A 14,800-nucleotide genomic window follows, 5' to 3' on the forward strand; every position below is an offset into this window, starting at 1 on the left:
TAAGGGATTGGCAGTATGCTGGCCAAGGAGGGGAAAAAGTTGTATTTAGGTCTCCTAAATGCACTCTCAAGAAAGAAAATCTTTATGGCTGAACTCTTTTTATCAAAGCAGTCTTTATATTTAAATGCTACTTAATTTGTTCAAGGAATTAAATTTCCTCTTATCTAAAATGTTAGGGTCATGAAGCAAGACATGAAAGGCGGCCATTGAGACACAGGAGTTCTTTTACTAGGTTATCTTCTTGCAGTCTTCCTTGCTTACTTCCTCATGTAAAAGCCTTCCAGTACATGTAAAGCAGGGTAGGAATAAATAATAATGGAAGTATGTAATTACTTCTAACATTTGAATGTCCCACTTCACTCTTCCCTCGGGATACCTCAAGAACCATGAGTGACGTATAACCTTCTGACCCAGACTGAGGGCACTGGTCAAAGTCCACCTATTATAATGTTATAAGATCAACATAACTCTTAGGACTTTGGTCCTTCATTGCAATGGATCATCTTGTGCTACCCCCACCTTTTTTTTTTTTTTAAGACAGCATCGGCTGGGCACAGTGGCTCACACCTGTAATCCCAACACTTTGGGAGGCCAAGGTGGGTGGATCATGAGATCAGAAGTTCAAGACCAGCCTGACCAATGTGGTAAAACCCCATCTCTATTAAAAATACAAAAATTAGCTGGGTATTTGGCATGCACCTGTAATCCCAGCTACTCAGGAGCCTGAGGCAGGAGAATCTCTTGAACCTAGGAGGCAGAGGTTGCAGTGATCAGAGATTGCATCACTGCACTCTAGCCTGGGTGACAGAGCAAGCCTCTGTTTTAAAAAAGAAAAAAAAAAAGAGAGGGTCTTGCTCTGTTGCCCAGGCTGGAGTGCAGTGGTAGCATACAGTTCACCACAGCCTCAACCTACCAGGCTCAAGAAATTCTACCTCTACCTCCTGAGTAGCTGGGACTACAGATACATACCACTATTCCCAGCTGATTTTTTTTCATTTTCAATAGACATGTCTCACAAGGTTTCCCAGGCTGGTCTCAAACTCTACTGCACTTAAAGCAATCCTCCCACATTAGCCTCCCAAAGTGCTGGGATTACAAGTGTGAGCCACCACATCCTGCTGTGCTACTTCACTTTAGAGTTAAACTTATGTTCCATTCTCTTTATTCTCTAAGCATTGATCCTGTAGCAAATCAGAACAGCAAAACTCTACATCACTGAATTCTATTATTCTGTCTCTGTCATCCCCACTTTCAGAATTACTGTAAGTATTCGTTAATGTTTTGTCTTCAAATTTTATCTTTATCTTTGCTCTGTCGCCCAGGCTGGAATGCAGTGGTGTGATCTTGGCTCAATGCAACCTTTGCCTCCTGGTTTCAAGAAATTCTTCCTGCCTCATCCTCCCAAGTAGCTGGGATTACAGGTGCCTTTTGCCACACCTGGCTAATTTTTGTATTTTTAGTAGAGACCGGGTTTTGCCATGTTGGCCAGGCTGGTCTTGAAATCCTGAACTCAATTGATCCATCCACTTGGCCTCCTAAAGTGCTGGACTTACAGGCATGAGCCACTGTACCCGGCCTCTACTCATTCTTAAAACAGATTTTTGTAAACCCAGTGTGCACCAAGCCCTGTCCTAAACTGGGTGGTGTAGCAGGAAAAACAAAAAAAAGATCCCTGCCTTCATGGTGCTTGTAATCTAGTGGATAAGATAGAAATGAGCCAGAAAAGGTGGCCAGGCGTGGTGGCTCAAGCCTGTAATCCCAGCACTTTGGGAGGCCGAGGCAGGTGGATCACGAGGTCAACAGATCGAGACCATCCTGGTTAACATGGTGAAACCCCGTCTCTACTAAAAATACAAAAAATTAGCTGGGCATGGTGGCATGTGCCTGTAATCCCAGCTACTCAGGAGGCTGAGGCAGGAGAATTGCCTGAACCAGGAGGCGGAGCTTGCGGTGAGCGGAGCTTGCGGTGAGCCGAGATTGCGCCATTGCAATCCAGCCTGGGTAACGAGCGAAACTCCGTCTCAAAAAAAAAAAAATTGAAATGAGCCAGAAAAGGTAATAATATATATGTACAATATGATAGATAGTAAACTGTGCTGAGGGGGCAAATAAAGTTGAAAGAGTTGCAAAATCATGTGCTGGGGCAGGAGGGGTAGTATTTACAATATCAAACAGGAAAGCCCCACTGGAAAGGTGGCATTTGAATAGAGTTCTAAAAGAGCTGAAAGAAGGGAGTGGCCACTTACAGGGGCATTTAGGCAGAGAGCCCTAGAAGGCCATTGCAAGGGCCCTGAAATAGAAGCATGTCTGAGATATTTCTATAATAGAAAAGAGGCATGTGATGCCAAGTGGTGTGAATCAAGGAAGAGTAGCAGGTAAGGCCAAAGAAGTAAAATGACAGAATTTAAGTGGGAGATAGGGATGAAAATAGATTATGGAGGGTCCCCTGGGATTTATGGCTTTTATTCTGAATGAGATTGGAACACTGGAGGGTTTTGAGCAGGTGAGTGACTTGACGTAGCATATTTTAATAAGATCTGAATACACTCAAGGTGGGATCAGGGAGAACACTGCAGTAATCCTGGAGACAAATGGTGGTTTGGATTAGGTGGTAGCAGTGGAGGTGTTTTGAAAAGTGATCAGATTTTGAATGTGTTTTAAAGGCAGACCTGACAGCCTTTGCTAGCAGATCAGCTACAGGGTTTGAAAGACAGAAAAGGGATCAAGGATAACTCCACTCAATCAGCCTCAGCAACTAGAAGGATGGAATTGCCATTTGTTGAAGTAGAGATTGTAGGAAGAACTGTTGAGGGGATGAAGTGCCCTGGTGGAGAAATCAGGAACTCAGTCCTGAATATTAGACTGAGGCACCTGTTAGACAAGACATTTGCCAAAGGACAGATGTCTCCACTTTTAACTATCAAGTTCTCAATCATTATGATTTCTCTATATACCCCATGCTGGCTTAGAAACAAACAAAACAGTATCCCTCCTGATTAATGGTGAATTTCCTTTCATTGAAATAGAGAGTTGGGACACCTCTCCTCTTTCTCTCTTTTCTTTGGCTTCCCTCTGAGGAAATGAAGTTTTGTTTTCAACTGTAATTGCTCACTTAGCCAAAGCATTCTAATAAAGTTTCTTCCTCCTTACCATATACACCTTTTTCCTTGGCTCTTGCCTTTAAAAAAAAAAGTCTTCAGTTTTCTGGAATCTAAATATTTTGCTGCTTCAAATCTTTTTTGGCAGTGGCAGAGCACAAGCTGTGCTTTGTTTTTAAAGTTGTTGAAAAAATACTTGAGTGCTTATGGAAAACAGAATTCTTAAATCTGTAAGTCCAGATTTTAATGTCCAGTTTCCCTGAAGGAAATAGGCCTGTATTTGATAATTATCAACCAAAAAACAGTAATAAGATCAGATTACTGTTTTTGATTGATAATTATCAAATACAGGCCTATTAATCACCATAAAATATCATGTCCATGCATTGTGTTAGATGATGCAACAGTAACGCTGGGTTCTTTAGGTTGACATTAAATTGTCAACTAAGCTATGTGTGTGAATATTAAGCCACAGCATACAAGTGTTCCTCATAGCTAACTTGCATTTTTGCTATGTATAAAGCACTATTCTAAATGCACCCTACTAGGAAGATGACTGATATTATTTTAAAAATCAAAACATCCCTGTGAGGAAAGAATTGGTAAAATGGAAGCCACCCAAACCACTCATAGCAATGTAACTTGCCCAAGATTCACATGGTAACTGGAGGACTCAGAATTTGAACTTTGGAAGTCTCACCCAATTTGTGTGTACATAATCGCCACATTTTGCTGCTTCCCCATTTTAATGATGGAACACATTGAAGGAATTCTTTTGGGTGTTGGTAAAGAAGTATGATTTCCAGCACATGATAGATGCTCAAAAACTATTTCTTGGTTGATTGGAAAAAATAGAACTCTGGAGCTTTAAGCTACTTAATACTGAGTAGAAACATTAACAAAAATAGAAGAATAAAGGTTACATACAAGCTATTTATTTGATCAGAAAATATGCTTTCCTTGGCTGAAAAATAGGAAGGGAAAAGGCAAAAAGATACTACAAAAAGTGGCACTAATTGGAAAGTTGAGAAGGCAACAAGAAGAAAATTGATGGTGCCAGAAAAGAACAAATGGATTACTCTAGAAAAAGGAGAAGAAATATCATTGTACAGACATTGAAATCTTTAAGAACCTATTTTGATGAGGAAAGGCACAATAGGCAGCCAATATTGAAAGGAAAAATTAAGATTTCCTGAAGTTGTATTCTGTCATATTACTGTGTAACTATTAATAATAATATAAACTAGAGAGGATCTTGGACATCAAGTTAAGGTGAGTAAATGAAGGCCTAGATGAACTGATTACTGACTGGCAGATCTGGTATAAGAACTTCATTCCCCTGTGTCTATCCTCATACTTCGGATTAGCATAAACTTAAGTCACCAAGACTCAGTTATATTTCCATGTTTTGTCTGTTGAAGCAGAGGTAAGAACATTGGATTTTAAGTTTTTGTTTTTAAATTGTAAGTGTCTGCAGAGTAAAAACTGTAAACTCGTGTCATGTGAACAATGATTCCCAAATATAAGGAATAATCTGCTTCAGGTTTCATTTAATTAAAAGGCTTCCTAGTTTGGAAATGAAAGACAAAAACAGGGAAAAAGAATCAAGAGTTGTCCAGTAGTCCTTTGGTATTCTGTATACATCATTATAAGTCATTCAGCTAATATCTGAGTGCTCATTTAATGACAGGCTCTTATTTTACTCTTCTATTTGTTATGGAGTTAGGACAGTTATTTTGCATACCGTACCTCTGCGGGAATGCAGTACATTCAGATACTGTTCACTTTCAATTGGCTGCTTTGTCAAATGACCTTTGGAAAATTAGTGAATTTGACATGGAGATGGTAATGTGTCATTAAAATGTTAAAATTACTATACTATCGAGCAATTCATAAAATCTTTCTCAATTCACAATATAGTTGAACAATAGTAACCTGAACCATAAGTGATCATAACACTGTCTAAATCTGGGGCCAGGTGCCGTGGTTCATTCACGCCTATAATCCCAACATTTTGGGAGGCTGAAACTGGTAGATCACCTGAGATCAGGAGTTTGAGATGAGCCTAGCCAACATGGCAAAACCCCATCGCTACTTAAAAAAATAAGAAAATTAGCTGAGTGATTACAGGTGTAATCCCAGCTACTTGGGAGGCTGAGGCTGAAGAATCACTTGAACCAGGAAGGTGGAGGTTGCAGTGAGCCGAGATCACATCACTGCACTTCAGCCTTGATGACAGAGCACAACTCTGCCTGAAAACAAAAAAAAAAAAGTTGTCTAAATCTGGAATCATGATGGGCAGGAGTTGAATTGGATTAGGTATAAAGGGACAAGAGAATGAAAGGTTCACACAGGCTGTATGATATCTACAGCTAGGAACTCCCAAAGTAGGATGGGCTCAGGTGGCAGCTGCAGAGCAGTAGTGGGAGAGATATTGCACTGTGGGCCTTCTATAAGTTGTTTTGCATCGGGGTTGGGGAAGAAAGAACAAGCAGTTTTTGGAGATTGATCTCTCCCCCCACCCCCATCTCTTTCTCTCTTTTTCTCTCTCATAAACACACCCACCAAAGAAACACTCCAAATTTTGGATAAGTATAGCTTCTCAAGGTAACTAGATTGAAAGAAAGTGTTCACTTGAGTGTGTGAATTCTAACGTGTTTCTTAGTGTCATTTCTGTATTAGTCATACTGTGTGAATGCAAATGTTGATTCTATTTTTCATTGATTTTATTAAAGAACTCAACTATGGCAGGAATTCCTGAATCAAGTATGCTATGCAAAGTTGGTATCTTATTGCAGAGCTAATATAACTATGAAGTGATACTTGTCAGGATGAAATGAAAGTCAAAGATATGACTCTTGGGATGTAACCTTTTGCAGAGAAGCATTAAAAGAACGTTTTTCTGATTTGGTATATGCTATAGGATTTTTAAAGTTTGAGAGTTAACGATCAAGAGTTTGTTTGCAGCTGCTTTTATGGTTTCATTATTGCTACTGACTTCAAATATAGCCATATTTATTTACCAAAGTGTTTTAATTCCTCTTTAAATACAAAAGGACCATTGAAAATATTGTCTGGGTGGAATTTCACAAATAAAAGGAATTCTTCAGACAAGGTGTGAGTCCAGGCCTTAATCCAGTCTGGACTCAGATACCAGTCTTTATATGTTTCTTTATCAAAGTAGGTAACAATGGGCAGTTATTCACTGTAAATAAATGAGAGACTGAGTGAGGGGAGTTAGAAAATATCAAGATAAGCAATTTGACCTTCGGAGAGGATTCAGTTGTACTGAAGCCAACATTTCCTATTATTTTGTAACATACTTTTAACTCCTTGGTTCTGTGGTCATGAATCTCATTACCTGCTATTCTATGGGAACAAAGTAATTCAACCCTTTGGCATCAATGAATTAATACTCCTTCTACCCTATTTTAGTTCCTTGGGTCTTTAGTGCTGGCCTTATGTATGGAATTATACTTGTAACAGCAGATGGTCTCAGACTAACAAATATACAGTCTCTTTATTTCCGGAGTTCAGTAATCTCTTTGAAATAAAACAAAATTAGAGCATCTTCTCATCTTCCTTTTTTTTTTTTCTTGAGATGGAGTTTTGCTCTTGTTGCACAGGCTAGAGTGCAATGGTGCGATCTCAGCTCACCAACCTCCTCCTCCCAGGTTCAAGTGATTCTCCTGCCTCAGCCTCCCAAGTAGCTGGGATTATAGGCATGTGTCACTACGTCCGGCTATTTTTGTATTTTCAGTAGAGACCGAGTTTCTCCATGTTGGTCAGGCTGGTCTCGAACTCCTGACCTCAGGTAATCCACCCGCCTTGGCCTCCAATAGTACTAGGATTACAGGTGTGAACCACTGCACCTGGCTGGAGCATATCAAATAAATTCTAAGGTTACCTTCAGTCTAAGGAACTTTTTAGTCATTCAATGGCTAATGGAAAGGATAATCCAAATTATCTGTAGCTGAAACACTTTTGAAAGGGTTTTAGTTTGGAGAACAGAGTACAGAGCAATGACCCAACATATCAAATTCTCTAACAAATTATTCCAAGGAATTTGTTCCTATTAGCTTGTATTGGAATGTAATTCTATGCTGATCTGTGACACTAGTTCAAACATCTTTTTGATCTCCAAAAATGTTTTATCATAATGGGAATTAAAATAGAAAGTTGGGCCAGGCGCAGTGGCTCACGCCTATAATCCCATCACTTTGGGAGGCTGAGGCGGGTGGATCACAAGGTCAAAAGATGGAGACCATCCTGGTCAACAAGGTGAAACCCCGTCTCTACTAAAAAATACAAAAATTAGCCGAGCATGGTGGTGCATGCCCTGTAGTCCCAGCTACTCGAGAGGCTGAGGCAGGAGAATTACTTGAACCCAGAAGGCGGAGGTTGCGGTGAGCCGAGATCGTGCCATTGCACTCCAGTCTGAGTAACAGCAGCAAAATTCCGTCTCAAAAAAAAAAAAAACAAATAGAAAGTTGATCTTCACCTTTTCATTCATTCCTTCATTATGATGAGTTAAGCCTGCTTATCAATGAAATTTCCCACAAAACAGGAAGAACATGAGTAAAATAATTGACATTACAAGGAGAAATAACACATTTTTACTCTGAGAATATTACATCAATTTGACCTTTATCATTATGGTTAATTATGACTGACATCTTGGACTACTAATTAACCTGGATTTCCAGATACCCTTGGACTGATTTGTAAACACATCTGTAACCACAGGACCCAGTCTCCACTAGAGAGAGTTTGAATACAAGAAGCTGAAACCTTATTGAGTGAAAATATTTCCAAAAAATCTATTTTATTGCTTTGTTTCCTTAAAGTTTTCCTTTATGTGGAAAGGTAATAAAAGGCTTCATTTCAGTGACTAGGTATAATTAAACAAAAGGGAATCTTATGGAGTGACACCATTTCCCTAACTGGAAAAAACACATTGACTCTTAAGGTTCTTCTTTATATGCTTCTGTTTGCCTGGTAAGTGCCAGCTAACACAACATTTCTGAAATGCCAGCATTTGCTTTTTGTTTTCTGGTGTTGTGTCTAAGCAAACTAATATGGGTGCCAAGTAGATAAGGCTGTGTTTTTAATGGAATGCCAGATCATCAGTTCTTTTTGGAGTTTGAGGTAGTTTTGTGAATAAATCTAAAATTTTATCCCCTTTGTAGACCAATTATTTTCTCCTGAAGAAAAACTATCCTATGACCAGCAATCTTGCAAACATATTTTGGGGCTAATATTTACTGGAATGAATGGATAAAAGAGTGTGAATAATACAATACATTATAATCAATATGACTAGAAAAACAGCTCAGAGCAAAATTAATAATTTAAGGTACCAAAATTCTTTTTTTTCCCTTGGTGTTTGTATTGGAATTTATATGCTGACTCATGACACCTTTCCATTAGCCATTACCAAAACTCTTTTTTGGAATCTTATTTTAGTAGTATGATTTGTACCTGGATGATTGGATGATTGGAAGCAAAACTATCAGATGTTATTTTGCTTCTTAAAGGACAGGGCAGCTTTGGCAATAGAGTAAGGGTCTCCCTCTCTTAGAGGGAGGTCTCCCCCAGAGAATAAAATACTTACAGGAGACAAAAGTTTGACCCTTCATAAAACCTGAGGAGATTATGAAAAATAAGATGTCTTGCATATAGTCAAGCCTGCAGTTAAATATTCATTGAATACTTGAGCAGATTAAAACTGGAGCCTTCATCCTTCATGTGATGAAGAACTATTTTTAATTTTCTAGCAACCTTGAGATCACTGGATAAAAGAGGAACTTCACTCTTGAGTGGAGAAGGAGAGTAGGAAGAGTTGTGATAAGCCCTTTTCTCTCTCCTTGTCCTGTGGGACACCCGGGGAAACCTCACCTTAAATTGAAAAGCAAGAGCTGATTTTAATTTGATCTTTTTTCTCCACTTGAGCATCACAATTTAAAGTGCTCTGTTAAAATTAGTGATTTTTAAAAAAAACATTAAAGATGTCTAAAGGGGAATACTTTCTTTTTATTCACCACGAGAGTGATTGTTACACTGAATATCTCTTAATTGCCTGACTAAGCAGACATGTTTAACCACTAGGAAAGTGGAGCACATATTAAAAACTACCTACTTTGTGTTCATTTATTCAATAAAAATATGTTGAGCTGAGGGGCTCTGGAAATACAAAGATGAATAAAATAGACATGGTCCCTACCCTTCCAATGCTGCAAGTCTTACAGAAGGTAAATAAGCAATTACAGTATGGTGTAAGTGCTATAACAGAAGGAAAGCTCTTTGGAGAACAATTTGGAAGTTCCTCAAAAAACTAAAAATAGAACAACCAGACTATCCAGTAATCCCACCCCTGAGTACCCAAAAGAAAAGAAATGAGTATATTGAAGGGATATCTGCACTCTCGTGTTTACTGCAGCACTGTTCACAATATCCAAGATTTGGAAACAACCTAAGTGTTCACCAACAGATTAATAGATAAAGAAAATGTGGTACCCATACACAACGGAGTACTAACCTGCCATAAAAAAAGAATGAGCTCTCTTCATGTGCAACAACATGGATGGAACTGGAGGTCATTATGTTAAATGAAATAAGCCAGGCACAGAAAGACAGACTTTGCATGTTCTCACTTATTTGTGGGAGCTAAAAATCAAAACAGCCAGCTGGGCAAGGTGACTCACACCTATAATCCCAGCACTTTGGGAGGCTGAGATGGCTAGATCACCTGAGGTCAGGAGTTCAAGACCAGCCTGGCCAACATGGTAAAACCCCATCTCAACTAAAGAGGAAGAAGACCTTTGGGAGCACATAGAAGGGGTGCTGAACCAGATTCTGGACATCAGAGAAGATGCTGTAGAAGGAAATGATAGGAAGCAGGGACTTGAAGGAAAAGGGAGATAGCTAAAGATGGGGGCAGGGTGGCAGGTGGGGACAGTGGGAAGAGGATTCCCAGCAGAAGGAAGGGCTTGGTTTGTGCAGTGACTCGGCACCAATAGCAAGTAGTGCATACTTGAGAATGTGGAATTGAATGTGGCTAAATGAAGAGTAAAAGGAGGGAAGTGGCAAGAAAAGAGGCCGAAGACACAGGCAGGAGCCACAACAACAGTGCTTTTATAAGCCAAGTCAAGATGTTGAGCTTTATCCTAGGGCCATAAGGAATCAGATAATGGCGTGATTAAATCTCCAAGTTTCAGGTCATGCACGGTGGCTCATGCCTGTAATCCCAGCACTTTGGGAGGCCGAGATGGGTGGATCACCTGAGGTCAGGAGTTCAAGATCAGCCTGGCCGACATGGTGAAACCTTGTCTCTATTAAAAATACAAAAATTATCCGGGAATGGTGGTGGGCACCTGTAATCCCAGCTACTCAGGAGTCTGAGGCAGGAGAATCGCTTGAACCTAGGAGGCAGAGGTTGCAGTGAGCTGAGATCACGCCACTGCACTCCAGCCTGGGTGACAAGATCGAAACTCTGTCTCAAATGAATAAATAAATAAATACATTTCCATGTTTGAAAGATCACTGTGGCTGTACTGTGGAGAATGGGTGTGGAAGACTGGAGGCAGACAGACAGAAAGTTGTAGAATAGCCCAAGTGAGAGATGATAGGGAACTGCAATAAGGGAAGTAGCATTAGGAATAGAGAGAGATAAATGGATCTGAAACATACATAACATAAATAAAAGTTAGTTTGGCAGGGCTTTATGACTGATTAGAAGAAAGTGGAGCCATGACTGGCTTGGGCAATTAGATGGATGGTAGTTTTGATATGGAAGTTAAAAAGAAATTATTTAGGCAGATAGTGAGGGTAAGAAAATCCTCAATAAGGTTTTCCTTTTAATGAAAAGCAGCCCCCAAATCATTTTAACAGAAAGCAGCCTGTAAAATCAAGCTGCTGACATACAAAAGCAAGCTAGAAATTTGCACAGGTGAATGCCAATAGCTGTGCCAACAGGAAAAGTCTATCTGTGGGTTGGCATGTTCAATATGGCGGCTCAATCTTCCCTTTTTCTTGCTGATCACATTTACAGTAAGGAGCAGACAACATGGCACCAGCTGAGTAGAAACCTCATTTGCATAATAAGAGGATTAGGGTGGGGTGGTCAGCTTCCTCAAGTGCCATATAGATGTCACACCTGGCCCAACCAATCTTTGGGCACTGTAAATCAGACACAGCCTCCTTAAGTCTGTCTATAAAACTCTGTGCACTCCACTGTGTGCTGGAAGAACCCCTCGAGTGCCCCTCTCTCTCACAGAGAGAGCTATTCTCCTTCCTCTTTCTTTTGCTTCTTAAACCTCTGCTCCTAAACCCACTTCTTGTGTATCTGTGTAATTCACTTCCTTGGTGTGAAATGAGGAACGTCAGGTATTTACGCCAGACCAAGGACATTTCAATTTATTCACCGTATTACAATACTGAAGAGCAGGCATATAAGGAAGGGGAGAAGGATGAATGTATTTTGAGATCACTATGAGATATCCATGATGCTTTTCTGTTGACAGTTGGATGTATGAATCTGAAGCCCTCAAAAGTGATTTCTGTAAGGTCTTTTAGGCTAACTGATGGCTCCATGGACACCATGGTAACCTCTGTGACCTATATGGACACTCCAGATGAGTTCCTGGAACTAGAAAGCCTCAAGTAACTGGAAGACCACGAAAAGGGGAAGAATGATCAGCCCCTGTGGCACCTAATTAAATTGAGACTTTCTTCTATTGTTCCTTATTCCTGCCTCAACTGATAAGGCAATTGGACTTTGTAACTGACCTTAGTCAACCTCATGACTCCAGACCCTAGGACCTCCTCCCAGCTTGCAAAAACCCCTCTAAACTGTAACTTCTGTAACTTTCCACTGCCTACCCCAAACCTATAAAACCAACTCCTATCCCACTGCCCTCCACTGACTCTCTTTTCAGACTCAGCCCACTCGAATCTGGGTGAATAAACAGCCTCATTGCTCACACAAAGCCTGTTTAGGGGGTCTCTTCATTCAGAGTGCATGTTTAACAATTTTTTCCTTACAGTACAGTTGACTTCCAATCAATTAGTTTGGAACAAACAAAAAAGAACAATCAGTTTAGCAGATATGGATTTAGGGATCATCACCCTGAGATCCTACAAGTGAGATCTCCTAGGAAGCCATGACTTAGACAGACTGAGATTAACATTTAAGAGGTAGGATGGAAGAAAAGAAACCCATAACAAAGACCAAGGGTAAGAGTTGTCAGAAAGAAAAAGAGATAGAAACCCAGAAGAGAACAATGGCACAGAAGCCAAGAGACAATAATTACTGAGGAGCACAGTAAGTTGAGGACTGAGAAATGCCCAATAGATGTAGCTACAAGGAAAGTTGGGGACCTTGACAACATTTTCATGGAGTGGTGGAAGCTGAAGCCATACTTCAGAGGTTTTGAGAAGACGCTTAAGGATGAAGAAGTAGACCCAGAAAAATTGAGTAATTTGACTATGGTCATGAAGAAAAGGTGAGGGAGAGGGTGAAAAGAAAGAGAGAAGGGGAAAAAAAGAAATAGGGGTAGAAGAAGAGCAGAGAGAAAGCGGAGCAGGAGGTGAGGTTGAAGGAGAGGGGTGTTTTTCTTTGTTTTGCAGATGAGAGCTACTTGAGGGTGTTTGAAAGCTCAAAAGAAGGAGCCAGCAGAGTAGGTAAGGAAGATAATGGATACAGGGTAGTCCCTGAGTAGGATGGAAGAGATAGGATCTATTGCACAGGGGAGGAATTAGCCTTAGGCTAGCTAATTTCATTGTAACTGGAGGAAAGGAAATAAATGGGTGTGGATGCAGTGATCTTGGAGGTGAGCAGTTGAAGGCGGAAGTTTTTATCTAATGGTTTATGTGTTCTCTCTGAAATAAACAGAGGTCAACTGCTGAGAAGTGGGACAAGGAGGAGTGAAAAGTTTGAGGAGCATGAAGGACGCTTGACGTGGCTACCAGAGAGAATTGGAGAGATTGCTGGGCAGCACTGAGGGCCTGGTTGAGGTTGGTGAACATACCTGATATTGGAACTGATCTACTTAGTCATGTGATTTCACCATCAGCATTTAGAACCCCCATATTGGGGTTTGAGACAGTTAGATATGCCCAATATTATATTAGTTGTGTTTGACTACAAATGGCAAAAAAGCCCAAGTAAGAGTTGCTTAAACAGGAAAGAGGTTAATTGCTCTCTTACGTAAAAAGTAGATGCGTAAGGCTAGAATGAAGGTCTGTGATATCAGGGATCCAGATTCTTTCTAGCTCCTTGCTTTGGCATCCTTGGCATTTGGCTTCCACGTCATGGTTCAATACAATTCTCTAGCTCCATTCATTTTGTTTACATTCAGCCAGCAGGAGGAAGTATCAGAAGAGGGGCATATATGAAACTGCCTTTGCAAAAATTATAACAGTGAGAAAATTATGACAGTGAAAGAGATTTGACCTAACCCAACTCCATCTTGCCTTTAACCTCCAAGCTGCCCTTGTTCATTAGTGGGCATGGACCAAACTAACTTTGGTTAGTTATAGTTTAACTTTGAAATAAAGATGATAATGAAACCAGCTTTTCAAAAATTATAACAGTGAGAAAATTATGACAATAAAAGAGATCTGATCTAACCAATCCCCATCTTTCCTTTAATCTCCAAACTGTCCTTAATCATACCTGGGCTTGAGCCAACCTAACTTTGGAAGACATTTAGTTTATAGTTTAAATGATAATAGCCCCTCTCCAAATCTAAACTGTCTTTGTACAGCTAATAAACCACCAGGTTAGGAGGATAAGAGGAACAAGAATTCTGCTAAGGTGTCTATGTAAACAATTACCAGCCATCGTTCTGGAGGTCACAAGATTTACAACTTCCTCAATTACTCCTGCAGATAACATCACTATTTTAGAATCTAAGATTGTTCTTTTGAGATGTCTTTTCAGGTATGTATTTCTGACCACAGTGGCTCCACCCAGACCCATCAAGCAGCCTTGTGGCCTCACCCAAAAGCAAACTATTTTCCACATTCCCATGATTGCACCCCCAACTAATCAGCAGCACCCATTCCCTGGCCCTCCAAAGTGTTCTTGAAAAACCCTAGCCTTGGAATTTTCAGGGAGGCTGATTTGAGTAATAATAAAACTCTGGTCTCCTGTTCAGCCAGCTCTGTGTAAATTAAACTCTTTATTGCAATTCCCCTGTCTTATAATTGGCTCTATCTGGGCAGTGAGCAAGAAGAACCCATCAGGTAGTTACATATTGCCACTTCTACTTAAATCCACTGACCATAGCTTAGTCCCATGATACATCTAGCCACAAGGGAAGCTGATAAATATAGTCTTTATCATGAATGACCATGTGCCCAGTTAAATTTTTGAGGTCCTATTTTTCAAGGGCAAGAGAAGGGGAGCCCCTGGGAGATACTAAAAGTCTGTCAACTGGCTAGGCGCAGTGGCTCACACCTGTAATCCCAGCACTTTGGGAGGCTAAGGCAGGCAGATCACCTGTGTAAGGCTTTTTAGGCTAACTGTACCACAGACTATGCCATGGTAACTTCTGTGATCTGCACATATACTCTAGAGGAGTTCCTGGAACCAGAAAGTCTGAAGTAACTGGAAAACCACAAAAAGGGAAAGAATGATCAACCCCTTCGGCACTTGAGGGGTTGATTAACTTGAGACATTCTTCTGTTGTTCCTTATTC

The 14,800-nt window shown here is 40.3% G+C and overlaps 1 protein-coding gene across 1 annotated transcript in view; it reads left to right on the forward strand.

The window, feature by feature from the left end:
• Positions 1–12,491: 12,491 nt before the first annotated feature.
• The window catches only part of LOC144579122 (uncharacterized), an 86,935-nt gene continuing 84,626 nt past the window's right edge, over positions 12,492–14,800 (forward strand). Inside the window, exon 1 of the mRNA XM_078348363.1 lies at positions 12,492–12,601. Coding sequence (XP_078204489.1) covers positions 12,492–12,601 — 110 coding nt within the window. The remainder of the gene's footprint in view (positions 12,602–14,800) is intronic.

The sequence above is a fragment of the Callithrix jacchus genome, chromosome 14, assembly GCF_049354715.1.
Source record: "Callithrix jacchus isolate 240 chromosome 14, calJac240_pri, whole genome shotgun sequence".
In the NCBI taxonomy this organism is placed as follows: Eukaryota; Metazoa; Chordata; class Mammalia; order Primates; family Cebidae; genus Callithrix; species Callithrix jacchus.